Raw genomic sequence first — 26,665 nt, forward strand, 5'->3', positions numbered from 1 at the left:
ACTCAGTATTAAATCCAGTTTTATAATATCCCTCTAAACTAACATGTATGTATGTTTTTACAGACCTTGTGGTGAATTGGTAGTGTGTCTGAGTCCAGGACAGAAGGCTGTGAATTGAAATCATGTCACGTTTATTTGGAAATACCTCTGTCCTGTAAAAATGTCCAGGATATTTTAGTCACCAGTTCTCCACGAACATTTAGGGTGACATGCTAACGTGCATTCTCTGCCATCACTTAATCAAAACACCAATTCAAGAAATATCTTTATGTACAAAGAACACATTGGTTCACTCTTATATATATTGTTTTTTTGATGACCTTTGCACTTCTATTGCATCCATATAAAGTGACATTACTGTCTGAAACCACGGACCTTGTGGCGCAACGGTAGCGCGTCTGACTCCAGATCAGAAGGCTGCGTGTTCAAATCACGTCAAAGTCAGCTGTGCTATCAAATGCGTGTGTCCATCTACAGCATCAGGTGTGACTTATGTGCTTTGGCAAATTGATGGGGGTGTATAATAAAGCCTTTTCCACCACCACTAAGTCAAATCAACAATCCAGGAAATATCTTCCAACTGAAGATCTCATTGGTTCAATCTTTAATTCTGTTTTATAGATTATCTTTGCACTTCCATTGTATCTAAATTAACATCAGTATTTGTTTTTACAGACCTTGTGGCGCAATGGTAGCGCGTCTGATTCCAGATCAGAAGGCTGCGTGTTCAAATCACATCAAGGTCAAAAGGGTTTATTGCTGTTAATGTGTCCTTTGATGCTTTCCAGGATATCACAGTCCCCAGTTCCTTATTGATATGTAGGGTGGTGTGTTAGAGAGTGCTCTCCACCACCATGCAATTAAAACAATCAGTAAATATCTTTTGTCTGAAGAACTCAGCATTTAATCCGGTTTTATTGACGATCGTTGCACTTGTCTTGAATCCCTCTAAACTAACATCACTGTATGTTTTTACAGACCTTGTGGTGAATTGGTAGCATGTCTGACTCCAGGACAGAAGGCTGTGTGTTCAAATCATGTCACGTTTGTTTGGAAATACCTCTGTCCTGTAAAAATCTCCAGGATATTTTAGTCAGGGTGACATGTTAACGTACATTCTCTGCCATCACTTAATCAAAACACTAATTCAGGAAATATCTTTATGTACAAAGAACACATTCATTGAACATAAACACTGAGGTAATGAAGAGAGGCCACCAACCTTGTTGCACCTGATCCTCGTTCAGTCACTGTGCTGAGGTCTGACCTGTCAATCACCAACAGCTGTCCATTGTTAAGCTGGGATTGATCAGCAGCATTTATAAACCTGCACCTCCGTCTGCATGTTCAGTGTGAGCCTTCAACATGACGACTGCACGGTTCTTCTTTGGGTAAGTTGATGTTCTTGTGTCACGGGCAATTTGTTTGTTTGGAAACTTGTGTTCATATGTTTGATTTTTAAATCATTTCAGGGCTTCCCTCTGGGCTCTGCTGATTGTGGACATGTGCTGTGGCCCTGTCAAGAAAGGTAATCTCACAGTCTGGTTAAAACATTTACATGCTTCAGTAAAATTCACGTCTGAATAACGTCTCTTGTATTCAGGCTTTAATCCCGGTGCGTCCTTTAGCGGCAGTTCTATGTATCCAAGATCAGGCTCTAACCAGGGAGCGCCTTCCAGCCAGTATTCACCTGGACTCATGCCTGAGGGTGCTTATCCTGAGGCGCCTGAGCTGGCTGCATCTGCTGGCGCTGGTTCTTCTTCCAAACCTGTTAAGTCCAGGGGCAGTGCAGCGAGGCAGGGTCCTGCAGGCCCAGCACAGTCAGGAGCTGGATTTCAGTCTGGCTCAAAAGGTAGAAAATCGAATGCTTTAGAAAATATTTTTGTATCTACAACATTTAACTCTTGTTGTTAGTACCTTGTTTTTTTTGGTTTTGTTAACCATCAATAAATAGTATCCTGTAGAAATGTGCCCTGATGGGTGTTCAGTGACTAATTAGATTGAAGTTGTCATATGTTGCATTTGTCAAGTACAAATGATTTTGTCCAGACTCATTGGAGCCTCTGAATTTATCACTGCACACACCTTGTGCACAAGTTAATATTGGGTTGAGGCTCTAACTTCACTGTAACAGGTGGTTTTATTCCTTTGGTAGCATTTTGAATGAAGGACTTTGGTTACTTCTCTGTTGTGGAAATTCAGATTTTTAATCTGAAGCAGATCATTTGATCTTGCTCATATTTTATTTTTACTTCTCCTCAGAGAGCAAGTGGCTCATTGCACCTCCTATCCTCAGAGATGAGGAAACACCAGAAGTTGCATCCAGCAGTGAAGAGTATCTGAGTATCCCTCTTCCACCGGTGTACCAGGCAGGGGAGCTGTCCCATTACGAAAGGAACCTTGAGGGTGGCGAGTACGACCACGAGACTGCGGAACAAGGCTTCCTGCCACCACCTCCTCGTTCTCCTCTGGCTGGATCTCTTGAAGGCTACGTCAGCCCACCTCGACCAGACTCTGGCCCTGCTGGACTCTGGCGCGTTTATCCTTACTACGACTACATGTTCCTGACCGGCCAATATCCAACAGGCACAGTCAGTTACTTCAGCGGCGGTTTAGAGCACGGAAGGGACGACTTCAAAGAGGCTCACTATGTGAGAGAATACCTTCCCTACCCTGCTCCCTCACAGCCAATCAACACTCCCAATGTTGAAGCTCCTGCAAATGGTGGTTCTAGAAGTGGTGGTGCAGCTGTCCAACCCATTTATTCACGTCGAACCGCCAGGCAACCAATTCTCCATGCAGGTGGTTATGGGAGCAATTCTAATGCAGCCAAGGTAAATTGATAAAAATCTGGCACAAAATATCTTTTTTTTCTTTTTTACTTGTGCTAATGTTGACCTTGTCTTTCAGCATGACTAAGAGGTGGATCCCTCCAGCAGGATGTTTCAGAATTCAATAAAAGACCTTTTTCAAATACTTGCGTTTCATGCGTTTTTATTGACCTGTAAAGGACCTGTTCCACATGGTGGTGACAAATCAATCATGGGGAAAAGATTGCTTGAACATGCAGCATCCTATGCCCTTAATGTATATCATGATGTGAAAAGCCACAAGTTTCCAAACTATTAAATTGCTATACCACATGCTCTTTAACCCCCTTCTGTCAACATGTTGACTCTGTTGACTTGTTTCTTTTATTTTTTTTTACACTATACATTTCAAATGAAATGGTGGCAAACACAATAACATGTATTAAGCTAACATTGCAGTAAAAAGACCAGTCTGGTTGATGTCATCAGAAAACCACTTGAACAATTCCTGTCAACTTGTGGGCTGGAGCTCTGTAGTGGGGGGGGGCAACGAGTCCTCAAATGAGTCAGTAAGAAATGACATAGCTCCACTTGAAGCCATGGTTTCATGGCCTCTTCTGTCTGGACAGGCAGAAGAGGAGACAAGGAAATACAATTGCAGTTATTTTTTTTACTTTAAAGCACTGATGCATCATCCTAGGGGTACCAATACCTCATTAAATCCCAGAAAGGTGTTAAATATGGGCCCTTTAAATGTTACAAGTGCAAAAAACTAGTGTAAGACTAATATCTGACATATCCAGTTGCTTTGAATCTAAAAACGCACTTGTAGCACATCTCACTGCAGAATGTTTAAATCTACAATCCCATTAGGGTCAAACTATCCCTTTTGAACTCAATGTCTCAGATACAAACATTTTACTCCTGGTGCAGTGGTCTTTTAGAGCGATACAGCAGATCACATTAAAGATACAGAATCAAACCCAAAAGCTGTGTGAATCATAACTGCAGTCAGAAGATCTGAGCTAACTTGAACACCTTTGGGTGAATTCGGTGCAATAAGTTACTATAGAACCTTGACCTCATGAGTTTGGGCCTTCTGTTATAGTCATACGGCCTACAGTTAATTTATATATACATACACTTTGCCATGAAACTAAGTTAATTATTTTATTTGTATAGCCCTTTTAACAATGCTCAAACTCTACATAGGATTAAAAAGATATAAGGTACGTGTCATCAAACTGCAACACATTATTATATTTTGGGTAGAAGTGTCAGATGAGCCTATTCATGAAATGTAATGCAATATTCACAGAATGTCGTTTCATCCCTTCAGTAGTGGTTCAAAGGCCTGTACAATCATTGGAGCTATTCTGAAAGCTTGTCTCGGCCCGACACCGTGATGACCGTTAATTGTTTTTTTCCTTTAATGTGTCATGTATCCGTGTTCAGCCTCATGAACACAAATGAACTCTCGCCGGCCTACAGTGGGCTTAGACATGAGCCTTTCTGCACTGATGTATTTGCGTACCCGATGGTGACGAGTCTGACTCCAGATCAGAAGCTTGACAGTCCGAGTCCTGTCTGCGTCAAACAGTAACACTGATGTTTTGCTTTCAAAAAAAACATTTCGAAATCAAAATGGAAAACAGAATAATGAACACGAGTTCAAAGCCGTAGCCGCTGAAAGGTAAATGCATAAAGTTAACAGAAAACATACAAAGTTAAAAAAGCACTAAACTCACATCAGTTTAAAGTATATGGCTTCTATGCAGTGATTTGCTTTGTGGATCTGAACTGCATATTCCTGATTTGGATGGTTTGCTTTTCGGCTAAAAGGCCATTGTGCCTTCCAGATTTCGAATGGATGTGTGATAAATACTGTCCCCTGTGTTCTTTAAAGTTTGTCAACTTAGAACTCGCTAGATGATGATTTTTTAAGAGTGCTCTCTACCAGCACATGATCAGGGAAAATGTTCTGTGCAAGTAATATGTTCACTCTGTTTTGGAAGCTGCTTAATTTATGGCCTTTGCACATTTATTGCATACATTTAAAGTAACATGACGATATATCCAACATCAGACCTTGTGGCGCAACGGTAGCGCGTCTGACTCCAGATCAGAAGGCTGCGTGTTCAAATCACGTCAAGGTCAGCTGTGCTTTCAAATGCACGTGTCCATCTACAGCATCAGGTTTGACTTATTGATCAGTTGTGCTTTGGCAAATTAATGGGGATGTATAATAAAGCCTTTTCCACCACCACTAAGTCAAAACAACAATCCAGGAAATATCTTCCAACTGAAGATCTCATTGGTTCAATCTTTAATTCTGTTTTATATATTATCTTTGCACTTCCATTGTATCTAAATTAACATCAGTATTTGTTTTTACAGACCTTGTGGCGCAACGGTAGCGCGTCTGACTCCAGATCAGAAGGCTGCGTGTTCAAATCATGTCAAGGTCAAACAGATGTGTGGTAAACCTTGTCAATCTCGTGTTTCTAAGGTGAGAAGTCACTAAATGAGTTTCACTCACCCAAGATCTGCTCCAATTTCTGCAGAAGTGTGTTTTGATTAACTGTGAAAATCTTTTCTGCAAAGAACACATTGGTTCACTCTTATATATTGTTTTATTTATTTTACACTTCTATTGCATCCATTTAAAGTGGCATTATTGTCACTGGTCATAGACCTTGTGGTGCAACGGTAGTGCGTCTGACTCCAGATCAGAAGGCTGCGTGTTCAAATCACATCAAGGTCACCTGTGCTTTTAAATGCACGTGTTCATCCACAGCTTCAGGTGTGACTTATGTGCTTTGGCAAATTGATGGGGGTGTATAATAAAGCCTTCTCCAACACCACTTGGTCAAAACAACAATCCAGGAAATATCTTCCAACTGAAGATCTCATTGGTTCAATCTTTAATTCTGTTTTATAGATTATCTTTGCACTTCCATTGGATCTAAATTAACATCAGTCTTTGTTTTTACAGACCTTGTGGCGCAATGGTAGCGCATCTGACTCCAGATCAGAAGGCTGTGTGTTCAAACCACGTCAAGGTCAGCTGTGCTTTCAAATGCAGATGTCCACCTACAGCATCATGTGACCATTTTATAAAAACTGCATTAACTTCAAAAGTTTATTTATATTTAAAAAATTTTAAATAAGATAGACAATGAAATACTACAGCAGCGTTTGAAATCATTAAGTTAATTTGCTCATAAATTTAGCATGAGAAAACCCGTATTGAGGTATTTGTACTTGATGACTTCTATTTAATGCCACTTTAGACATTTAATGAATTATGCACTTTTTACTAAAGCTTCAGTTAAAGGTTACATTGCAGATTGGGAAAAGCAAAATGAAACATGGAGCTGGTTCTGTTATGGCTCAGGCCTGTATATGGCTGCCGGTGTAACTGGCACGTTGGCAATTACTGATGATTTTCACTGCTGATGGAAGCAACATGAGTTTTTCTAAGCTCAGATTGATGTATGAAAACATTTATTCATTCAGCATCTATATGATTATCCTAGACATACGAACAAAATAGCCAAAGATCTTTTCAGGTTTAAGAAGTGGAATATTTTCATCTCCGTCTAACTGAGCTGCATCACACTTGTTGCAGACTAAAGGCAAAGGCCAGGGAGAGCGTCACCGGGGCCAATAGAAGCATCTGAATGTTAAATATTAAATTTAATTAAATATGATGATTTTCTTTGACTTAATGTGTCCAATTACTTTTGAATCTCCAAACAAATTATTTACAATAATCATTTTGGTATGGTATCAAGGTATTTTCCTCCGTTCATAATTTGAACTGAAGATTTTTCCATAACATAAAAATGCCACATGATTGCAAAACAAAAAGAGTCAATTCTGTGCTGCATTAGGTTTCTACGCACTGACAGTTAAAATAATCAGACATAAACGAAACATGATTTATTTTTTCATTGAACATAAACACTGAGGTAATGAAGAGAGGCCACCAACCTTGTTGCACCTGATCCTCGTTCAGTCACTGTGCTGAGGTCTGACCTGTCAATCACCAACAGCTGTCCATTGTTAAGCTGGGATTGATCAGCAGCATTTATAAACCTGCACCTCCGTCTGCATGTTCAGTGTGAGCCTTCAACATGACGACTGCACGGTTCTTCTTTGGGTAAGTTGATGTTCTTGTGTCACGGGCAATTTGTTTGTTTGGAAACTTGTGTTCATATGTTTGATTTTTAAATCATTTCAGGGCTTCCCTCTGGGCTCTGCTGATTGTGGACATGTGCTGTGGCCCTGTCAATAAAGGTAATCTCACAGTCTGGTTAAAACATTTACATGCTTCAGTAAAAATCACGTCTGAATAACGTCTCTTGTATTCAGGCTTTAATCCCGGTGCGTCCTTTAGCGGCAGTTCTATGTATCCAAGATCAGGCTCTAACCAGGGAGCGCCTTCCAGCCAGTATTCACCTGGACTCATGCCTGAGGGTGCTTATCCTGAGGCGCCTGAGCTGGCTGCATCTGCTGGCGCTGGTTCTTCTTCCAAACCTGTTAAGTCCAGGGGCAGTGCAGCGAGGCAGGGTCCTGCAGGCCCAGCACAGTCAGGAGCTGGATTTCAATCTGGCTCAAAAGGTAGAAAATCGAATGCTTTAGAAAATATTTTTGTATCTACAACATTTAATTCTTGTTGCTAGTACCTTGTGTTTTTTTTGTTAACCATCAATAAATAGAATCCTGTAGAAAAGTGCCCTGATGGGTGTTCAGTGACTGATTAGATTGAAGTTGCATTTGTCAAGTACAAATGATCTTGTCCAGACTCATTGGAGCCTCTGAATTTATCACTGCACACACCTTGTGCACAAGTTAATATTGGGTTGAGGCTCAATAACTTCATCGTAACAGGTGGTTTTATTCCTTTGGTAGCATTTTGAATGAAGGACTTTGGTTACTTCTCTATTGTGAAAATTCAGATTTTTAATCTGAAGCAGATCATTTGATCTTGCTCACATTTTATTTTTATTTCTCCTCAGAGAGCAAGTGGCTCATTGCGCCTCCTATCCTCAGAGATGAGGAAACACCAGAAGTTGCATCCAGCAGTGAAGAGTATCTGAGTATCCCTCTTCCACCGGTGTACCAGGCAGGGGAGCTGTCCCATTACGAAAGGAACCTTGAGGGTGGCGAGTACGACCGCGAGACTGCGGAACAAGGCTTCCTGCCACCACCTCCTCGTTCTCCTCTGGCTGGATCTCTTGAAGGCTACGTCAGCCCACCTCGACCAGACTCTGGCCCTGCTGGACTCTGGCGCGTTTATCCTTACTACGACTACATGTTCCTGACCGGCCAATATCCAACAGGCACAGTCAGTTACTTCAGCGGCGGTTTAGAGCATGGAAGGGACGACTTCAAAGAGGCTCACTATGTGAGAGAATACCTTCCCTACCCTGCTCCCTCACAGCCAATCAACACTCCCAATGTTGAAGCTCCTGCAAATGGTGGTTCTAGAAGTGGTGGTGCAGCTGTCCAACCCATTTATTCACGTCGAACCGCCAGGCAACCAATTCTCCATGCAGGTGGTTATGGGAGCAATTCTAATGCAGCCAAGGTAAATTGATAAAAATCTGGCACAAAATATCTTTTTTTTCTTTTTTACTTGTGCTAATGTTGACCTTGTCTTTCAGCATGACTAAGAGGTGGATCCCTCCAGCAGGATGTTTCAGAATTCAATAAAAGACCTTTTTCAAATACTTGCGTTTCATGCGTTTTTATTGACCTGTAAAGGACCTGTTCCACATGGTGGTGACAAATCAATCATGGGGAAAAGATTGCTTGAACATGCAGCATCCTATGCCCTTAATGTAAATCATGATGTGAAAAGCCACAAGTTTCCAAACTATTAAATTGCTATACCACATGCTCTTTAACCCCCTTCTGTCAACATGTTGACTCTGTTGACTTGTTTCTTTTATTTTTTTTTACACTATACATTTCAAATGAAATGGTGGCAAACACAATAACATGTATTAAGCTAACATTGCAGTAAAAAGACCAGTCTGGTTGATGTCATCAGAAAACCACTTGAACAATTCCTGTCAACTTGTGGGCTGGAGCTCTGTAGTGGGGGGGGGGGGGGGCAACGAGTCCTCAAATGAGTCAGTAAGAAATGACATAGCTCCACTTGAAGCCATGGTTTCATGGCCTCTTCTGTCTGGACAGGCAGAAGAGGAGACAAGGAAATACAATTGCAGTTATTTTTTTTACTTTAAAGCACTGATGCATCATCCTAGGGGTACCAATACCTCATTAAATCCCAGAAAGGTGTTAAATATGGGCCCTTTAAATGTTACAAGTGCAAAAAACTAGTGTAAGACTAATATCTGACATATCCAGTTGCTTTGAATCTAAAAACGCACTTGTAGCACATCTCACTGCAGAATGTTTAAATCTACAATCCCATTAGGGTCAAACTATCCCTTTTGAACTCAATGCCTCAGATACAAACATTTTACTCCTGGTGCAGTGGTCTTTTAGAGCGATACAGCAGATGATCACATTAAAGATACAGAATCAAACCCAAAAGCTGTGTGAATCATAACTGCAGTCAGAAGATCTGAGCTAACGAACACCTTTGGGTGAATTCGGTGCAATAAGTTACTATAGAACCTTGACCTCATGAGTTTGGGCCTTCTGTTATAGTCATACGGCCTACAGTTAATTTATATATACATACACTTTGCCATGAAACTAAGTTAATTATTTTATTTGTAGAGCCCTTTTAACAATGCTCAAACTCTACATAGGATTAAAAAGATATAAGGTACGTGTCATCAAACTGCAACACATTATTATATTTTGGGTTAAAGTGTCAGATGAGCCTATTCATGAAATGTAATGCAATATTCACAGAATGTCGTTTCATCCCTTCAGTAGTGGTTCAAAGGCCTGTACAATCATTGGAGCTATTCTGAAAGCTTGTCTCGGCCCGACACCGTGATGACCGTTAATTGTTTTTTCCTTTAATGTGTCATGTATCCGTGTTCAGCCTCATGAACACAAATGAACTCTCGCCGGCCTACAGTGGGCTTAGACATGAGCCTTTCTGCACTGATGTATTTGCGTACCCGATGGTGACGAGTCTGACTCCAGATCAGAAGCTTGACAGTCCGAGTCCTGTCTGCGTCAAACAGTAACACTGATGTTTTGCTTTCAAAAAAAACATTTCGAAATCAAAATGGAAAACAGAATAATGAACACGAGTTCAAAGCTGTAGCCGCTGAAAGGTAAATGCATAAAGTTAACAGAAAACATACAAAGTTAAAAAAGCACTAAACTCACATCAGTTTAAAGTATATGGCTTCTATGCAGTGATTTGCTTTGTGGATCTGAACTGCATATTCCTGCTTTGGATGGTTTGCTTTTCGGCTAAAAGGCCATTGTGCCTTCCAGATTTCGAATGGATGTGTGATAAATACTGTCCCCTGTGTTCTTTAAAGTTTGTCAACTTAGAACTCGCTAGATGATGATTTTTTAAGAGTGCTCTCTACCAGCACATGATCAGGGAAAATGTTCTGTGCAAGTAATATGTTCACTCTGTTTTGGAAGCTGCTTAATTTATGGCCTTTGCACATTTATTGCATACATTTAAAGTAACATGACGATATCCAACATCAGACCTTGTGGCGCAACGGTAGCGCGTCTGACTCCAGAGCAGAAGGCTGCGTGTTCAAATCACGTCAAGGTCAAACAGATGTGTGGTATACCTTGTTACAAGTTGTGTTTCCATGTTATGAGGTTAGAAGTCACAAGTTCATAATTCTGTGAAATTAAGTCATTTTTAAATCATTTTTAAATCATTCTGCAAAAAACACATTTGTTCACTTGTGAATTACTGATTTATTGATGGCCTTTGCACTTGTACTGCATCCGTCTAAAGTAGCATTACAACTTCCAAACACAGACCTTGTGGCACAACTGTAGTGCATCTGACTCCAGATCAGAAGGCTCTGTCTCAAATCATGTCAAGGGATTGTTGAAATCAATATGTCCTGTGATATTTTCCAGGATGTCGCCAGTTCACTGTGGAAATTTAGGGTGACATGTTAGAGAACGCTCTCCATCAAATGTGAAAATATCTGCCATGTGACAAACTCATTGGTTCAATGTTGAATCGCTCTAAATTAATATCAGTGTATGTTTTTACAGACCTTGTGGCGCAATGGTAGCGCGTCTGACTCCAGATCAGAAGGCTGCGTGTTCAAATCATGTCACGTATATTTGGAAATACCTCTGTCCTGTAAAAATCTTCAGGATATTTTAGTCAGGGTGACATGTTAACGTGCATTCTCTGCCATCACTTAATCAAAACACCAATTCAGGAAATGTCTTTATGTACAAAGAACACATTGGTTCACTCTATATCTTGTTTTAGTGATGACCTTTGCACTTCTCTTGCATCCCTCTAAAGTAGCAATACTGTCTAAGACCATAGACCTTGTGGTGCAACGGTAGCGCGTCTGACTCCAGATCAGAAGGCTGCGTGTTCAAATCACGTCAAAATCAGCTGTGCTTTCAAATGCACGTGTCCATCTACAGCATCAGGTTTGACTTATTGATCAGTTGTGCTTTGGCAAATTAATGGGGATGTATAATAAAGCCTTTTCCACCACCACTAAGTCAAAACAACAATCCAGGAAATATCTTCCAACTGAAGATCTCATTGGTTCAATCTTTAATTCTGTTTTATATATTATCTTTGCACTTCCATTGTATCTAAATTAACATCAGTCTTTGTTTTTACAGACCTTGTGGCGCAATGGTAGCGCGTCTGACTCCAGATCAGAAGGCTCCGTGTTCAAATCACGTCAAGGTCACCTGTGCTTTCAAATGCAAGTGTCCATCCACAGCATTAGGTATGACTTATAGAATGCTTGTTCTTTAGCAAATTTATGGGGATGTATAATAGAGCCTTCTCCAACACCAACTAATCATAACACCAACTCAGGAAATATCTTCCGACTGAAGAACTCATTGGTTCAATATTTAATTCTGTTTTATTGATGATATTTGCACTTCCATTGCATCTAAATTAACATCAGTATTTGTTTTTACAGACCTTGTGGCGCAATGGTAGCGCGTCTGACTCCAGATCAGAAGGCTGCGTGTTCAAATCACGTCAAGGTCAAACAGATGTGTGGTAAACCTTGTCAATCTCATGTTTCTAAGGTGAGAAGTCACTAAATGAGTTTCACTCACCCAAGATCAGCTTCAGTTTCTGCGGAAGTGTGTTTTGATTAACTGTGAAAATCTTTTCTGCAAAGAACACATTGGTTCACTCTTATATATTGTTTTATTTATTTTACACTTCTATTGCATCCATTTAAAGTGGCATTATTGTCACTGGTCATAGACCTTGTGGTGCAACGGTAGTGCGTCTGACTCCAGATCAGAAGGCTGCGTGTTCAAATCACATCAAGGTCAAAAGGGTTTATTGCAGTCAATGTGTCCTTTGATGCTTTCCAGGATATCACAGTCCCCAGTTCATTATTGATATGTAGGATGGTGTGTTAGAGAGTGCTCTCCACCACCATGTAATCAAAACAGCACATTATAAAATACCTTTTGTCTGAAGGAACTCAGTATTAAATCCGGTTTTATAATATCCCTCTAAACTAACATCACTGAATGTTTTTACAGACCTTGTGGTGAATTGGTAGCGTGTCTGACTCCAGGACAGAAGGCTGTGTTCAAATCATGTCACGTTTATTTGGAAATACCTCTGTCCTGTAAAAATGTCCAGGATATTTTAGTCAGGGTGACATGTTAACGTACATTCTCTGCCATCACTTAATCAAAACACTAATTCAGGAAATGTCTTTATGTACAAAGAACACATTGGTTCACTCTTATATCTTGTTTTAGTGATGACCTTTGCACTTCTCTTGCATCCCTCTAAAGTAGCATTACTATCCTAGACCATAGACCTTGTGGCGCAACGGTAGCGCGTCTGACTCCAGATCAGAAGGCTCCGTGAACACGTCAAAGTCAGCTGTGCTTTCAAATGCACGTGTCCATCCACAGTATTAGGTATGACTTATAGAATGCTTGTTATTTAGCAAATTTATGGGGATGTATAATAGAGCCTTCTCCAACACCACCTAATCATAACACCAACTCAAGAAATATCTTCCGACTGAAGAACTCATTGGTTCAATATTTAATTCTGTTTTATTGATGATATTTTCACTTCCATTGCATCTAAATTAACATCAGTGTTTGTTTTTACAGACCTTGTGGCGCAATGGTAGCGCGTCTGACTCCAGATCAGAAGGCTGCGTGTTCAAATCACATAAAGGTCAAATAGGGTATATTAGAGTCAATGTGTCCTGTGTTCTTTTCCTGAATATATCTTAACAATCCATTACTTTCTGCGAAGAACACATTTGTTCACTTTTTAATTACTGATTTATTGATGGCCTTTGCAGTTGAACTGCATCCGTCTAAAGTAGCATTACAACTTCCAAACACAGACCTTGCGGCACAACTGTAGTGCATCTGACTCCAGATCAGAAGGCTGCGTCTTCAAATCACATCATGTATTTGTTGCAATCAATATGTCCTCTGATATTTTCCAGGATGTCACCAGTTCACTACCAAAAATTAAGGTGACATGTTAGTGAGCGCTCTTCATCAAATCCGAAAATATCTGTTTTGTTAAGAACTTCATTGGTTCAATGTTAAATTCTGTTTTATTGATGATCTTTGCTATCTGTATTTGATCATACAGATCTTGTGGCGCAACGGTAGCGCGTCTGACTCCAGGTCAGAAGGTTGGATGTTCAAATCATGTCAAGGTCAAACAGATATATTGCAATCAATGTGTCCCATGTTCTTTTCCAGGATATCACAGTCACCACGTGATGTTAAGAGTGACATGTGAAAGAGTACACTCCACCACTACATTTCAAATTAAGAAACATCTGAAGAACTCATTGGTTAAATTGTGTTTTATTGATGCTCTTTGCACTTGTATTGAATCCCTCTAAATTAATACTAAATGATTTTCTTTTACAGACCTTGTGGCGCAATGGTAGCGCGTCTGATTCCAGATCAGAAGGCTGCGTGTTCAAATCACATCAAGGTCAAACAGCATGAAATCTCTTCGTCATGCAGAAGTTTCAAGATCATTTCAGTTACTAGTTTACCACAGTGACATGGTAACAAGCACTCATCATTACTTCATCAAATCTGGAAATATCTTTCCATGCAGATAACTAATTGGTTGGCTCTCATACATTGTTTTATTAAAGGCACTTGTACTACATCCGTCTTAAGTAACATGACAGTTTCCAATGAATGTCTGGTGTAGTAATGATGAGTTTCTTTTTGACTCTTGCTGGTGTCATACTGCAAATTTCCCCATTGTGGGACTAATTAGGGATTATCTTATCTCATCTTATCTTACTTTGCTTTTTTGAGCTCCAGCAGGCTCTTCGTTCACATCTTGCTTCAGGATTATATCGATCTAATTAAAGTGTGCACAATGAGCTCACAAGAAGGCGTTGCCACTTTAATAGCCACAAAGACTGAGACAGAGAAGAGGAGGAGACCAGGATGTGGGGGGGGGGGCAGGGGAAGGTATTGACAGACAGAGTGGGAATAAAGATAGACGTGTATTTTTAAAACCATCTGTTATGTGTTGAATGAGTATATGCGTTGTTAAGCTGGGACAGCGAGCTGGGAGGCTGGACTTGTACCTACTTTATACTGTATGTATTTCCAATTGTAACTCTTATAAAGTGGAAGACAAGGAGATAAAGAGAGATAAGGAAAAATACCATTTGTAGAAAAGCCTAATAATGGTGGACAAGGATTTAAAAAGGGAGCAACGTAATGGTTTTCAATTAATTTGTATCTGTTTCTATTTTTACATTAGTCCCTGCTACATCATCAGTCATCCCTCCTTTATTCTTTTACCTGTGTGTCTGAATCAGGAATAAAGAGCGATCCACAATTAATAAAAAGGTGAGCAGTTCACAAAAAGATCAAATTTTAAGGTTAGATATCTCATAATCCAAATTTAATCAGGTAAAGGTTCAGAAATGACAAAAATCACAGTCAGGAATTATATGAAGGTAAAGTCACTGGTTTCCATTTCTCATTTGAGCAAAGAAGATACAATATAAAACAATATTGAGCCAAATATTCAACTGCTGTTTTCAGTTCATACCATGAGGATTGACTCAGTGATAAGTGTGGAATCTACTCATATTCCCATTGAATGCATAATTGATTTTGCTCTCATGCTGGCAGCTTAATTAATGTGTTTTTCTGAAGTTCACGAATCAACGTGTTATGTACTGTTTAAGCCAACCAAAACAAGATGTGTAACAAGAACGATGCTCAGAGTGCATACCTCTGCCAAAACAATCCTTTTATCAAACCCCAATTAAAGTCCCTAAACTTTTATGTGGATCTGCACCAAATTACATATACATAATAAATATCAGTCCCATAAACATGCAGGATTTTTTTTATCAAGTTCTATGAATTCCTGGATTTGCCCCCTGATCCGGAGCTGCACCATAATGTATTGGGTTCTTCCCTGACGTTGTTTTTTGTGAGTTTGGTGCATTGATGTCATTGATTCCGGTTAATAAATAGATGCCTTTGAGTTTGATTGGCCTCAAACATACCAGCTTTGAATGCCAGCATACCAGCATCCAAATCTTTTATTTTTTTATTAATACAAAAAACACAGAGGCCTGTTGTGTGTGTGTGTACATACCAGCAGGTTTCATTGACTGCATGCATGCACCCACCTGTTTGTGTGTATGCGTATGTATGTGTACAGCCAAGGTTTCCACAGCAGACGCAGCTGCTCGCCCCACTGGTCTGCGTCTGTGCCACTGTGGCTCTATTTCGGGACCCTGTGTTGTTCGAAAGGTCAGATAAAGAAGCCTAGGAATCCTCACAAAGCAGAGGGTGGGGGTGTCGGGTGAAGGAGGACATCCACAAACCAACGCACACACACTCACACACCGAGGACAGAGAGGGGGGAGACAGGGACAGGAAAGTGAGGTCGAGTAGTGAGAGGAAGAGAGTGAGATATTCAGCAGGGTTCCTGTGAAGAGGATTCACCTTCGACTCAATGAAAAGTTGCAGGGAAGACAAGAGGTCATTTAGTCCTGAGGTAATAGCTTAAAGGAAATCTGATCCATTATAGAAATAAACTTATCTGAACATCATGGATGGAGAATCACCAAGCCAGGAGACGTCTGTGTCAACAGAGACGACCAATCAGACTGATACCAACAACAATAACAACCAGGTGAGTGTTAGATATGTTAATATTCAAGTTTTCGTTATTTGTAAATCCCACAATGACTGTTGGTGTTAAGTTCTGTACCAGGAACAGGCCGGGTGAGTATTTGTGGCCATGGCAGGTGCTGTGTTGAGAGTGAGAGCAGCAGGATAAGAGAAGTGGTTTTGGTTAGATTCACTGTGCAACACGTGTTACACACAGACACACAAATTGTGCAAAGTAATGCTTGCGCACACGCACAAACACACTGGATTTTCTTAGTACCTCTGATGAGTCACCACTGGAAGGCCTGACCTGGGCTGACTGTTCCTGCAGTGTGGGTCATTACTAAACAGCCCTTGAGCTTACTAATGATATTTTAACTATGATTTTAAAAATAAAATGATATTAAACTTTGTAATAAGGTAATGTGTCAAAGTTCAGAGACTGTTCAATGAGACTTGATAAGCATTTTTATGTCCTTAGGTTGAATTGACATTTGAATTTTAAGAGCAAAAAGTGTTTTTATTGTGTGATTAGTTTTTATTAGGGTGACATTAATCTGTTTATGATGCAGTTTAAAGCCTACAAAAAGCTTGTATAACATTAAAGTTCAACCTCTCCATTGGATCTACATATGTGAGATACTCAACAAATCCCAGGTCTCACATTACGTGGTGTGTGATATCACCACATTAAAGTGTGGGCACAGTAGGCCAGCATCTTACATAATGTTACTATTCAAACCGACGTCATGTTCCTAATTATTTAAACAGGATGTTCACAGATTCATTCTAGTTTCTTTGTATTTTCAAAGACAAACTGCAGCAGGACAGAAGCAGGATAGATAAGTCTAATACAGATTGGGCAAGACTTATGCCTGTGCTTTCATTTATATTATATTATATAATATTATTTTATTTATTTTGATAGAATATTAATCTTCAATATTTTGGCAATATCTACATGTACGTTTCAGCATTTTTAGAGATTATTTGCGAGAAGTTTTTATACCACTGCCTCTGTAATAAAACTGATAAAACTGCAGTACAGTCCTTTAGATACTAACCATGAATGAATAAAACAAAGCATAGGTCACAAATATTCACAGTAAAAAAATAGAAAACTGTAAATGATGCATAAAGTTAAGGTTTATCAGCAGGTGCACACTTCTAGATGTGCACTACATGTGCCATATTTAAGTGTGGAGTTGCACGACATTTCTTGTGACACAAAATACACAACAAAACACAATCTTAAAGTCACTCTTTCTTATCTAGGCTGGTGAGCCAGAGCCAGAGGGGAATAAAGGCACAGCGACGGAGCGCTCAGACATGGAGACAGCTGAAGATCAGGGGTCAATGGAGGATACAGTTCCACAAGAGAGAGGAGGTGATGAGGAGGAGGCCAGTGCGGAAGACAAACCCCAGACGATATCAAAGTCGGATGAGGGTGACAGTGAAGAGGCTGAACCAGATAAAGACCAAGCATCTACTGGTGTGAAGGATCCAGAAGTGATAAACAGAGAAAAAGAAGAGGAGGGAGACTTGGAACAAAACAAGAAAGGAGCGCAGCAGGTGGAAGAGGTCAACACCGGGAAAGACGGAGAGGAGCTAAAGGACAAAGACGAAGAGAAGAGTAAAACAGAGGAAGAGGCAAAGGAAGAGGAGACAGATGTGAGTGGGAAAGCAGCAAAGGAGGCAGAGAAGACAAAACAAGTCAAAGAAGCAGAGGTAGAGACGAAAGACAAAGGAAAGGTAAAAGAAGTAGAAAAGCAAGGGAAGCCCAAGAGAAAGAGTGGACCTGCCTCCTCCTCTGTCCCCAGACCGAGGACCTCTGCACGCTCTGTTAGAGCAACCACTAAAAAAAACATAATAGCCAAATTTGAACAAGGTGCACCAGAGTAAGTCATCATACACAATTTCATATAGTTCAAAAAGTATTGATCCATTGGGGGTTTCATTATAAACTATGTTGTGGCATTTTCAGGGCAGGGGTAGCACGCAACTTCAAAATTCAGAGATCGTCCGCAGCCGTGGCCACAGGAGCTTCAATCAAACAGAAGATGCTTCAGTGGTGTCGCAGCAAAACCCGGAACTATGAGGTCAGCTCAACACAGATTCTTTATTTAACGTTTCTGTTTCCGCTAATCTTCTGAATTGTTCTCTAGGTTTGAGACCATAAAAATGTAAAATGTTTGAATGAAGGTATTCTGCTTTCTGTGTCTTTATTCTCTTTGTGTCTCTTGATCTTTCAGGGCGTCAACATAGAAAACTTCTCATCGTCTTGGTGCGACGGGATGGCTTTCTGCGCTCTGATCCACCGCTTCTTTCCCGACGCTTTCGACTACAGCTCCCTCAGTCCAAAGGAGAGGGAGAAAAACTTCACCCTGGCCTTCAACACCGCTGAGTACGGAGTATTTCATTCTTCACACAGTTCGATTCAGTTTAGATTTGAACAGTTCATGTTGCAGCTTGTGAGTAACCACATGCACAAGGAACACAATAAGGTCATTGTTAGCCAACACATTATACAATAAAATGTTTCTGCAAAAATAACTTAATGACAATGATGACAAGAGATAAATTACTGTATGGTTTAAGACCATACAGTATATTATCTATTATATAGTAAACTTATAGTTTATTAGCTTAATCAACTGTTTTATTACATGTATGGAAACTTATACAAATTGCCCATGCACTTTTGGGCACAGTAGGAATTACTATGTCAGATTCCTTCAAAAGAGGATGGTCGAAATTCGCTATAAAAAATATCTGTGAAAGAGCAACTGCTGCTAATTTACCCCCATTTATTTCTGGTTCACACATTTAAATAACAAATAAGGGAGAAAACGATTCTCTCTTTGTAAAATCAAATGTCCCTGTTTTACAATGTTTTTTTAAAATAAATGTAAAGTAAAAAAGTACATGCATTCAACTATACAAAGAACCAAAAGTTAAGTCTACTGCATAATAACAGGTTAAAAACGTAGGACTGCTGGTTGTGTAGGATGGCCCTTTATAATATAATATGTAATATATATATGTATGTATTTATAAATATGATATAATGAGGCTAATACTACTTCGATCAATAAAGTCTTATTTTAACCCATTACTACAAGAGTATACTTTGTATTATTAATCTATATCTACCCGGTGAAGCAAAAGTTTTCAAATAAATGTAGTAGGGTAAAAAGAAAAGTACATATAGTCTATTAAAACTTTTATAAAGTGAAAGTTTGAAGCTTCAGAAAATTGAAATACTCACTAGTACCTCAACGTTGTATTTTATTAAAGTATAGCGAGTAAATTTAGTTGGTTACTTTCCACCTGAGTGATTGTCTCCGCTCCTCCTTCCAGGTCACTGGCTGACTGCTGCCCCCTGCTGGAAGTGTCTGACATGCTCATGATGGGTAACAACCCGGACCCCATGTGTGTGTTCACGTATGTCCAGTCCCTCTGCCACAGCCTGTCCAAAATAGAGAAAGAGAGGAAGGACAGAGAAAAGGAAGAGAAAGAGAAGTCTGCTAATGAGGGAGAGGAGAAAGATAAAGGAGAGGATGTAGTGGGAGAGGTGTCGACGAAGAAGGGTGGAGACGAGTCTGCTGAGAACGGGAAGATGGAAGGCCCAGAGGAAAAAGAGGGAGAAAGTGCTGAGCCTGTGGTGACCGGTGAGGAGGAGGAGGATGCACTGAAAAGCTGCGAGGTGGAGGAAGGTGGAGGAGCGTTAGTGGAGGCAGAGTCGTAGAAAAACACTGACAGCGAACAAAAGACTGAAAAGACCAAAAAGATTGTTGATGGCTGAGGGTCGACGATGAGTCTTAGTTTGGTGTTGGACTGACATCCACACAGATTCTAGCATTGTGATGTTACATTTACCTGTACGATTGAATGCTTTTTTTTTTTTATTTGACTGTTGTTTGACCACATAAAGTAGAAAATGTAATTATTGTATTTGTTGTGTTTGTATAAAGTCATAAATTAAATCATGGACTTGTGACTTTTGGTGCAACAATTAAATCTTTGTGTTGTGTTACTCTACCAACAAAAGTGACTTATGTCAAGAACATGATGGATGACGCCTTCACAATGCCAAAGGGTTATCTGTTCCACCAGATTGACTTGAAATAGTATTTCATAGAACATCAATTATATTAGACTTTATAGAGACCATAAACTGTATTATATAGATGGACGGCATGACCCCAAAAGTGAAGCCAAAGTGTCGTCAACAAACAACTCCACTCCTGCATTATCAGCATCAAAGGATTCAACAACAAATTAAAGCCCTCAAATTCTCACCAAAGCATGTGCTCGGGCCAATTATTATTATTATTATATATTTTGTTATTAATTATTATTTTATTATTTCTTTGAAGTTTATTTTTTTTCATTTATCTTGTTATTATAAAAAAATTTCAGGCAAATGAATTGGCTTTTTGAGGGCTTTAATTAGGGCCCGAGCACCGAACAGTAGGAGACAGTGGGAGGCCCTATTGAAATTGTAAGGATTATTATTAACTATAATTATATAATTTACTTATTGCTTTAATTATACATGCTTCTGTGCTATGTCTCCACACAATGGATCTGAAAGACTGTACAGCGTTTAATGTCCTGCGGTCTCCGAGCCCGAGTGTGTCATCTTAGCGCTAGTAGCCCCTCGCTAGCACCTCCAGTAGAGCTAGGAAGAGCGAGCCGCGACACACACCGTTCTCGCTGGCATTCAAGGGAAAGCTGACTAACATTCCACTGTGTTGTTATTTATTATTATTATATTAGATTTGTCTCTTCCCAGTGGGGAGAGAACAGGTGCATTCAGTTAGTGAGTTTTAAAGAGTTTTAAACATATAATTAAATAGCATTAATAACATTATATAATATTTAGTTATTATTCATAACATTATTATTTCAAATGTAAATCAAATATAGTCATCAAAATATCTAAGTAAGAAAAAAAGTATTTACTGAAATAAATGATCGCAAAACTTCGTCATCAGTAGGTGTTTTCATCACCATAGCAACCAGATGCTAAGATTTGAAATAGAAGCTGATTTTGATTGACAGGGACACTCCCTCAATACCCCCATTGTTGCTGTGACAACAGGATGATTTTGATTGGACAATTTTGATAGGAGACCCCTGATTGGCTGTTGATTGCCTTAAATACTGTTAAAGTTTAAGACAGTTTCTATTGCACTCTGACCTTGACTGAGGTAAGTCATGTCTCACTCTCTCTGTATTTACCCAGCATGCTAACCGATAAAATTCAGGCTCATAATTTAAGTTTGAAATGAGACCACTGTATAATATGAAGTTGCTGCTGTTACCTGCTGCTGTTAAATGTTGATAATGTGCTGGTTTCTGTTGCTTCTATGACAAATGTGGGAATATTGTTGCTGGCTTGTTTTGTGTTTTCTGCTGCTTATCTTTGATTCCTGTGGTATTCTTGTCATTTTATGTTGTGATACGTGATACTGAATGAGTGATACGTGATAGCGTGATGCTAAGTAGCGTTAGGTCGCTTAGGCCAGGCAGAGCGAGGCATTGTGGAAAACACATCTTTAGCACCAGGATATTTTCACATTTCACATCTTATTCTACCAAACAATGTGATTTTTGTAACAGTGGGAAGATTAACCTTGGTATTTAACTATAGTATTGCAGAGAAAGTAATAAAAAAACAACTGCCATCACTACCAATCAAATTCAGATTCAAATTCATATCAAAGCATCTGGTTGCCATGGTGATTGATGAGGGATGTTTTCCCAGTCATTTATTTCAGAAAATGCTTTTTTTTTTTACTGGTGAGTTTTAATTGGTTTATGGGGAGTTTGAATGTGTTTAAGGACAAGTTGACGGGAGCTTAAGCTAATGCTAGGAGCACATTACATGAGGTGTGTAGCTCCTTTAAGGAAAAACCAATCCCTCTCCATTGGGTCTAATGTTATTTCAGAGAAAACATTTCTGGAAGGAGCATTAACCTGCTCCCACGGGCCCATTTCTTTACTCTCACAAATCCCAAATATATCTGTGTTCGGCAACGTCTTGGGATTCTCACGGTGTCTTCATTTCACAGATAGGAGTTTTTGAATTATAGTTGTTTTAGTGCTGCACTCAGAGTTTAGATTTGTCTCTTCCCATTGGGAAGACTGCATGGCCGAGCTCACTGAGTGTCAGGCCAAGTCCAAGAGTATGGAGGCATGCAGCAGGAGCCACCTCAATGTCAATGTCCTGCCGCATGATGACAAAGTGTTAGTGCAGCCTTCTGAATTATTTCTGCTGCTGACATCACGAGTTATATCACATGAGAGAGTGACCGTGATTAACTTTTATGTTCTGGATCATGATCAGATAATTATTAACTGGTTTTGTTAGCAATGGCTAGCTGGCTAACGTTAAATTGTTCCTGTGCAACTGGAACACTATCAACCTGGGTTATTTGGGTGTGACATCATTCTAAGGGCCGAGCGAGGTATAATGGAGCGTAGCATTTTTACCTCGTGGACACGACTTAGTTATCTCGTTCCCACAACTTATAATCTCGTGGACATGACTTAGTTATCTCGTTCCCACAACTTATAACCTCGTGGACACGACTTAGTTATCTCGTTCCCACAACTTATAACCTTGTGGCCACGACTTAGTTATCTCGTTCCCACAACTTATAACCTTGTGGCCACGACTTAGTTATCTCGTTCCCACAATTTATAACCTCGTGGACACGACTTAGTTATCTCGTTCCCACAACTTATAACCTTGTGGCCACGACTTAGTTATCTCGTTCCCACAACTTATAACCTTGTGGCCACGACTTAGTTATCTCGTTCCCACAACTTATAACCTTGTGGCCACGACTTAGTTATCTCGTCCCGTCGTTCCCAAGACTTATTACCTTGTGAACAGGACTTAGCTATCTCCTTCCCACAACTCATTACCTCATAGACACGCCTTAGTTAACTCATTCCTGCCATTCCCACGACTTAGTTATCTCGTTCCCACGCCCTAATATCTAGGCCAAATAGTCATATTTTTTCATCCGTGTCCCCACAGGGGCTCGGTGGTCACCAGAGAGCCTGTGACGGGTGTTAAAGGTGTATGCTGTACTGTAAACGAATCAGCGATCGTGTCCATTCAGAGGCTACGATCTCGGAAAAGGGGACGTCCCTGCTTTCTGGTAATTACGGTAATCGCAGTCATGATACCGGAAAGGCCTCCGTGTTGTGCTCTTCGTGGAGGCTCACCCTCCGTGTCGCTCTGTTTCCCATCGGACTTCTCGGCGGCGGAGGACGGAAACATGTGCACCAACATGCCGCCGGACAGCTTGAACCTGGAGTCCCAGCTTCTGTCCATCATGGACGTGCTGGTGAAGGCGGCGGTGGCCGAAATCAGTCAGCTGTTCTCGGAGAGCGCGGCGTCTCTCCGCATGCATCTCACCCAGAGCCTGAAGGAGAACGAGGCGCTGAGGATGAGGATGAAGGTGACGCGGAGCGAGCTGTTCTCCCTCCGGCTGCAGACCAGGAGCAACCGACCGGCGAGCCGCTTCTCCTCGGTTCGAGGAAACGTCCCCAGACCGCGGATCAAATCTCACGGTAACGAGGACTTTAACTGAACAATAACAATGGCCGACTTCTTACCGAAGTAACGAGGGACGCGCGCCTCCTGCAGGTCAATTAACTAAATTAAATTACAGAGTCACTGTCGTCGCGATACAAACCTAAATACTTTTTCTATTCTTGTTAGAAACGTGTTACAACTGTTTCCAAATAGTCAATAAACTGCTCATCAATAACTACTACTCATTACCACGTCACAAGTTCTATAGTTCACCCGCCCCTGATTTGTTCATGATCAATAACTTTATCAAACATGAGCATGATCTGATTAGTTTGATATAACATTTTAAATTCATTATTGAAACTTTGTTACTTTTATTGAAAAGTGCTATTCAAATAAAGTTATTATTATTATTATTATTATTATTATTATTATTATTATTATTAGTTAACCAAGGTTGTTTGCTGAAGTTTGGGTAAATCACACAGTTTGTCTATGTCTTGCTCAAGTTGTTTTTTCCCTAAAGAACGAGAAGAGACCGAAACTGTGACTTGTGGATTTGAATCACAATAAAAGATTATTGCAATAAGATAATCGAGTCAGAATAGGGTCACGCATACTCTAATACAGACGAATATCGTGGGTCAAAGTTCATTAAAGTTGAACTCCACATGAAGCCACGCTGCTGTTTTGATCGCCTCCTCACTTTTCAACAGATTGTTGCGAGGTCACGCCAATATGGAAATAGGGTTATTGTGGCACCCATGACAGTTTTGTCTTTTCTCTACTGTAACAGCACATCCTTCGGTTGTCAGTAACACACCTGGAAAGTATACTGTAGTTTGAATGAGCGGTTGTAGAGAAAATTGAACAGACAGATGGGCCGAGGGTTTTATTTACTTCTTTTCACTTCACCAGGAATATATACTCTTCCTAAACTTTGATGTACAACTTCACACACTTTAATCATCACCATCAATCCTGAAATTGTGTCCTTTTCTTTCCTCCAGTCGTCATTAAGCCTCCGGTGCCTCAAAAAGCTGTTGGAGGAGCTGCCTCTGTTTCTCTACAGTCAGACAACAAGATTTCCTCTGGCACTCAAGTGCAGGTAACACAGAACAGGCGTTCGGTAACGAATCATTTTCTTTTTTATTTGTTTGCTCATGCACATGTGTTCATGTTTGTCAGTGTGCAGATGTGGAGAGTCCAGATGTGATTCTGATCAAAGATGAGGATGACGTGGGAGGATGTGGACCAGATGTAGGTGAGGAGGCTGTTTTTGATTGTTAGATTTTATTAGGAATATTTCCAATATGTTAATTTAGGCTCCAGCACAGATTCACAAATATCTGTTTGTGGTTTTGTCTCATCAGGTCAGGATGACTTCGGAGGCCATCGCCCACAGGGAGGTGTTACCACAGGGACTCAGAAGTTAGACTCTGGTTCCTCCTGCCTAACAAGTGATAGTGAGGAGCTGAGAATCGTGAGTGTTCACAGCGGAGGAGAAGTGCCTCTGCATGGCGAGAGTGACACCCTCTTCACTGCCTCTGAACTTCAGGCTTTCAGCTCGCTGTCTCCAGACCACAGCGTCACCCATGATGGTCTCCTCAACTTTACCACCGGTGCCAATGATGGTGCCCAACTGAGACTGATGCAGGATAACAGTGTTGGACTGTTGGAGCGAAATCATTCCACTCAAGCATTGACTTCTGCAATAAAAACAACAATAGTCGGAGCCGATGGTCACGTGGGGCACCCGAGTCACATCAGCCAGTTCTCCCAGCAGCAGAACATCTTCCCTCACGGTGTCAACAAATCCCTCGACTGCAGCTTCTGTGGCGATCGCTTCCTCAGCCGCGAAGACCTGATCGTTCACCGGGCAAGTCACACCGGGGAGTCGCCCGTTGTCTGTACCTTGTGCGGCAAGTCTTTCGTCAACAAGACCACGCTGGGCATCCACATGCGCATTCACACCGGTGAGAAGCCGTACGTGTGTCCGCAGTGCGGGAAGCGCTTCACGCAGAACGGCAGCCTGAAGATCCACCTGAGGACTCACTCCGGAGAGAAGCCGTACACCTGCAACCAGTGCACCGCCAGCTTCAACAACCCCAGCAACCTGCGCAGACACATGATAACACACAACACAAACGGGTTGCTCTGACCACGGCTGACGAAAAACATTTAATATCCTTCACCTTTTTTAGGCTTTCTTACTTTTACTGACACTTGTATGTTTTGACATGGGTCAAAGGTATTTAACAACCTATGAGTACTTTGTATGTATCTATTAACTTCACACTAAAACCATTGTGTGTTGAATAATTACACTTGCATTCATTTTTAAATCTAGGAAAAGTAGCAATAGAAAACGTCTATAATAAAATATATTTTTTATTTTTCCTCCCTGCTGATTTTTTTAATTCTTTTTAAAATTTGAATGCCTCACATCAGCTCAACTCCACAATTTGAAGTTTCTTCCATCACTATTTCTACATGAGTAACTTTTTTAATATGACTTTACTTACTCTACACTACACAGGTAAAGCAAAGCATGAAACATATTACATGAATGACTTGAGTTTGCTAAACACGATGATCAGGAGGCTAAAATGAACAGAAACCATGACGGTGAAATTAAAAGGAATCACAGCTTCAGGTGAGATCAGAAAACTGAGGGAAGTTTTATATTGTGATATTAAGAAATATTGTGATACAGTTAAAGGGGGAGAACATCTACAGTAAAATGGCAGTGTAACAGTTCATTAATAAAATAAAAATAATAAAGTTATTGTTGGCCAATCACATTACAAATGAATGCATGCACATGAAGGTATCAAGAAAATCATTGTTTTACCCTCATTGGACCTCATGGGATATTAAAGGGATATTTAAACTGGTACTTCATGGCAGATTCCAGGGATGATGTAGTCTACACATTTTATTTATATGATTTTAGAGGCAACGTAAACTAAACTAAACTGTTTTAAAGTTTGCACTTTTA

General features: G+C 40.3%; 3 protein-coding genes and 10 non-coding genes across 13 annotated transcripts; all 13 read left to right on the forward strand.

Moving 5' to 3' along the window:
* The first annotated feature begins 372 nt into the window (after positions 1 to 372).
* On the forward strand, positions 373 to 444 carry trnaw-cca. Its single transcript has one exon. It is a non-coding gene; the product is annotated as a tRNA-Trp (tRNA).
* A 230-nt stretch (positions 445 to 674) lies between these two features.
* Positions 675 to 746, forward strand: trnaw-cca. The gene has a single exon. It is a non-coding gene; the product is annotated as a tRNA-Trp (tRNA).
* Positions 747 to 1,286: 540 nt separating this feature from the next.
* LOC117769328 (progesterone receptor-like) lies at positions 1,287 to 2,979 on the forward strand. The gene is made up of 5 exons (XM_034598181.1): positions 1,287 to 1,391; positions 1,473 to 1,528; positions 1,604 to 1,852; positions 2,263 to 2,834; positions 2,911 to 2,979. The coding sequence occupies exons 1-5, from the start codon at positions 1,366 to 1,368 to the stop codon at positions 2,917 to 2,919; spliced, it is 912 nt and encodes a 303-aa protein (XP_034454072.1). The 5' UTR covers positions 1,287 to 1,365; the 3' UTR covers positions 2,920 to 2,979.
* A 1,916-nt stretch (positions 2,980 to 4,895) lies between these two features.
* Positions 4,896 to 4,967, forward strand: trnaw-cca. The gene has a single exon. It is a non-coding gene; the product is annotated as a tRNA-Trp (tRNA).
* A 239-nt stretch (positions 4,968 to 5,206) lies between these two features.
* Positions 5,207 to 5,278, forward strand: trnaw-cca. Its single transcript has one exon. It is a non-coding gene; the product is annotated as a tRNA-Trp (tRNA).
* Positions 5,279 to 5,804: 526 nt separating this feature from the next.
* On the forward strand, positions 5,805 to 5,876 carry trnaw-cca. Its single transcript has one exon. It is a non-coding gene; the product is annotated as a tRNA-Trp (tRNA).
* A 4,595-nt stretch (positions 5,877 to 10,471) lies between these two features.
* trnaw-cca lies at positions 10,472 to 10,543 on the forward strand. Its single transcript has one exon. It is a non-coding gene; the product is annotated as a tRNA-Trp (tRNA).
* Positions 10,544 to 11,599: 1,056 nt separating this feature from the next.
* Positions 11,600 to 11,671, forward strand: trnaw-cca. The gene has a single exon. It is a non-coding gene; the product is annotated as a tRNA-Trp (tRNA).
* A 239-nt stretch (positions 11,672 to 11,910) lies between these two features.
* On the forward strand, positions 11,911 to 11,982 carry trnaw-cca. The gene has a single exon. It is a non-coding gene; the product is annotated as a tRNA-Trp (tRNA).
* Positions 11,983 to 13,084: 1,102 nt separating this feature from the next.
* On the forward strand, positions 13,085 to 13,156 carry trnaw-cca. Its single transcript has one exon. It is a non-coding gene; the product is annotated as a tRNA-Trp (tRNA).
* A 714-nt stretch (positions 13,157 to 13,870) lies between these two features.
* On the forward strand, positions 13,871 to 13,942 carry trnaw-cca. The gene has a single exon. It is a non-coding gene; the product is annotated as a tRNA-Trp (tRNA).
* A 1,872-nt stretch (positions 13,943 to 15,814) lies between these two features.
* On the forward strand, positions 15,815 to 20,133 carry smtnl1 (smoothelin-like 1). Its single transcript, XM_034598649.1, has 6 exons — positions 15,815 to 15,958; positions 15,998 to 16,128; positions 17,382 to 18,004; positions 18,091 to 18,205; positions 18,359 to 18,510; positions 19,467 to 20,133. Exons 2-6 carry the CDS (start codon positions 16,045 to 16,047, stop codon positions 19,852 to 19,854), a joined length of 1,362 nt encoding a protein of 453 aa, XP_034454540.1. The 5' UTR covers positions 15,815 to 15,958; positions 15,998 to 16,044; the 3' UTR covers positions 19,855 to 20,133.
* Positions 20,134 to 23,286: 3,153 nt separating this feature from the next.
* LOC117769605 (zinc finger and SCAN domain-containing protein 2-like) lies at positions 23,287 to 25,956 on the forward strand. Its single transcript, XM_034598607.1, has 4 exons — positions 23,287 to 23,699; positions 24,675 to 24,772; positions 24,853 to 24,928; positions 25,038 to 25,956. The coding sequence occupies exons 1-4, from the start codon at positions 23,306 to 23,308 to the stop codon at positions 25,823 to 25,825; spliced, it is 1,356 nt and encodes a 451-aa protein (XP_034454498.1). The 5' UTR covers positions 23,287 to 23,305; the 3' UTR covers positions 25,826 to 25,956.
* Positions 25,957 to 26,665: the final 709 nt, after the last annotated feature.

Source organism: Hippoglossus hippoglossus, chromosome 10 (genome assembly GCF_009819705.1).
Source record: "Hippoglossus hippoglossus isolate fHipHip1 chromosome 10, fHipHip1.pri, whole genome shotgun sequence".
Classification (NCBI taxonomy): domain Eukaryota; kingdom Metazoa; phylum Chordata; class Actinopteri; order Pleuronectiformes; family Pleuronectidae; genus Hippoglossus; species Hippoglossus hippoglossus.

What these genes read in the sequence shown, in the direction of transcription:
- LOC117769328 (XM_034598181.1), top strand. Translation starts at nt 1,366, where the DNA reads ATGACGACTGCACGGTTCTTCTTTGG. An exon ending in CTGTGGCCCTGTCAAGAAAG is followed by an intron (nt 1,529 to 1,603) that starts GTAATCTCACAG and finishes TCTTGTATTCAG; the next exon opens with GCTTTAATCCCGGTGCGTCC. An exon ending in ATTTCAGTCTGGCTCAAAAG is followed by an intron (nt 1,853 to 2,262) that starts GTAGAAAATCGA and finishes ACTTCTCCTCAG; the next exon opens with AGAGCAAGTGGCTCATTGCA.
- smtnl1 (XM_034598649.1), top strand. Translation starts at nt 16,045, where the DNA reads ATGGATGGAGAATCACCAAGCCAGGAGACGTCTGTGTCAACAGAGACG. An exon ending in TTTGAACAAGGTGCACCAGA is followed by an intron (nt 18,005 to 18,090) that starts GTAAGTCATCAT and finishes TGGCATTTTCAG; the next exon opens with GGCAGGGGTAGCACGCAACT. An exon ending in GCAAAACCCGGAACTATGAG is followed by an intron (nt 18,206 to 18,358) that starts GTCAGCTCAACA and finishes TTGATCTTTCAG; the next exon opens with GGCGTCAACATAGAAAACTT.
- LOC117769605 (XM_034598607.1), top strand. Translation starts at nt 23,306, where the DNA reads ATGATACCGGAAAGGCCTCCGTGTTGTGCTCTTCGTGGAGGCTCACCC. An exon ending in ACCGCGGATCAAATCTCACG is followed by an intron (nt 23,700 to 24,674) that starts GTAACGAGGACT and finishes TCTTTCCTCCAG; the next exon opens with TCGTCATTAAGCCTCCGGTG. An exon ending in CCTCTGGCACTCAAGTGCAG is followed by an intron (nt 24,773 to 24,852) that starts GTAACACAGAAC and finishes CATGTTTGTCAG; the next exon opens with TGTGCAGATGTGGAGAGTCC.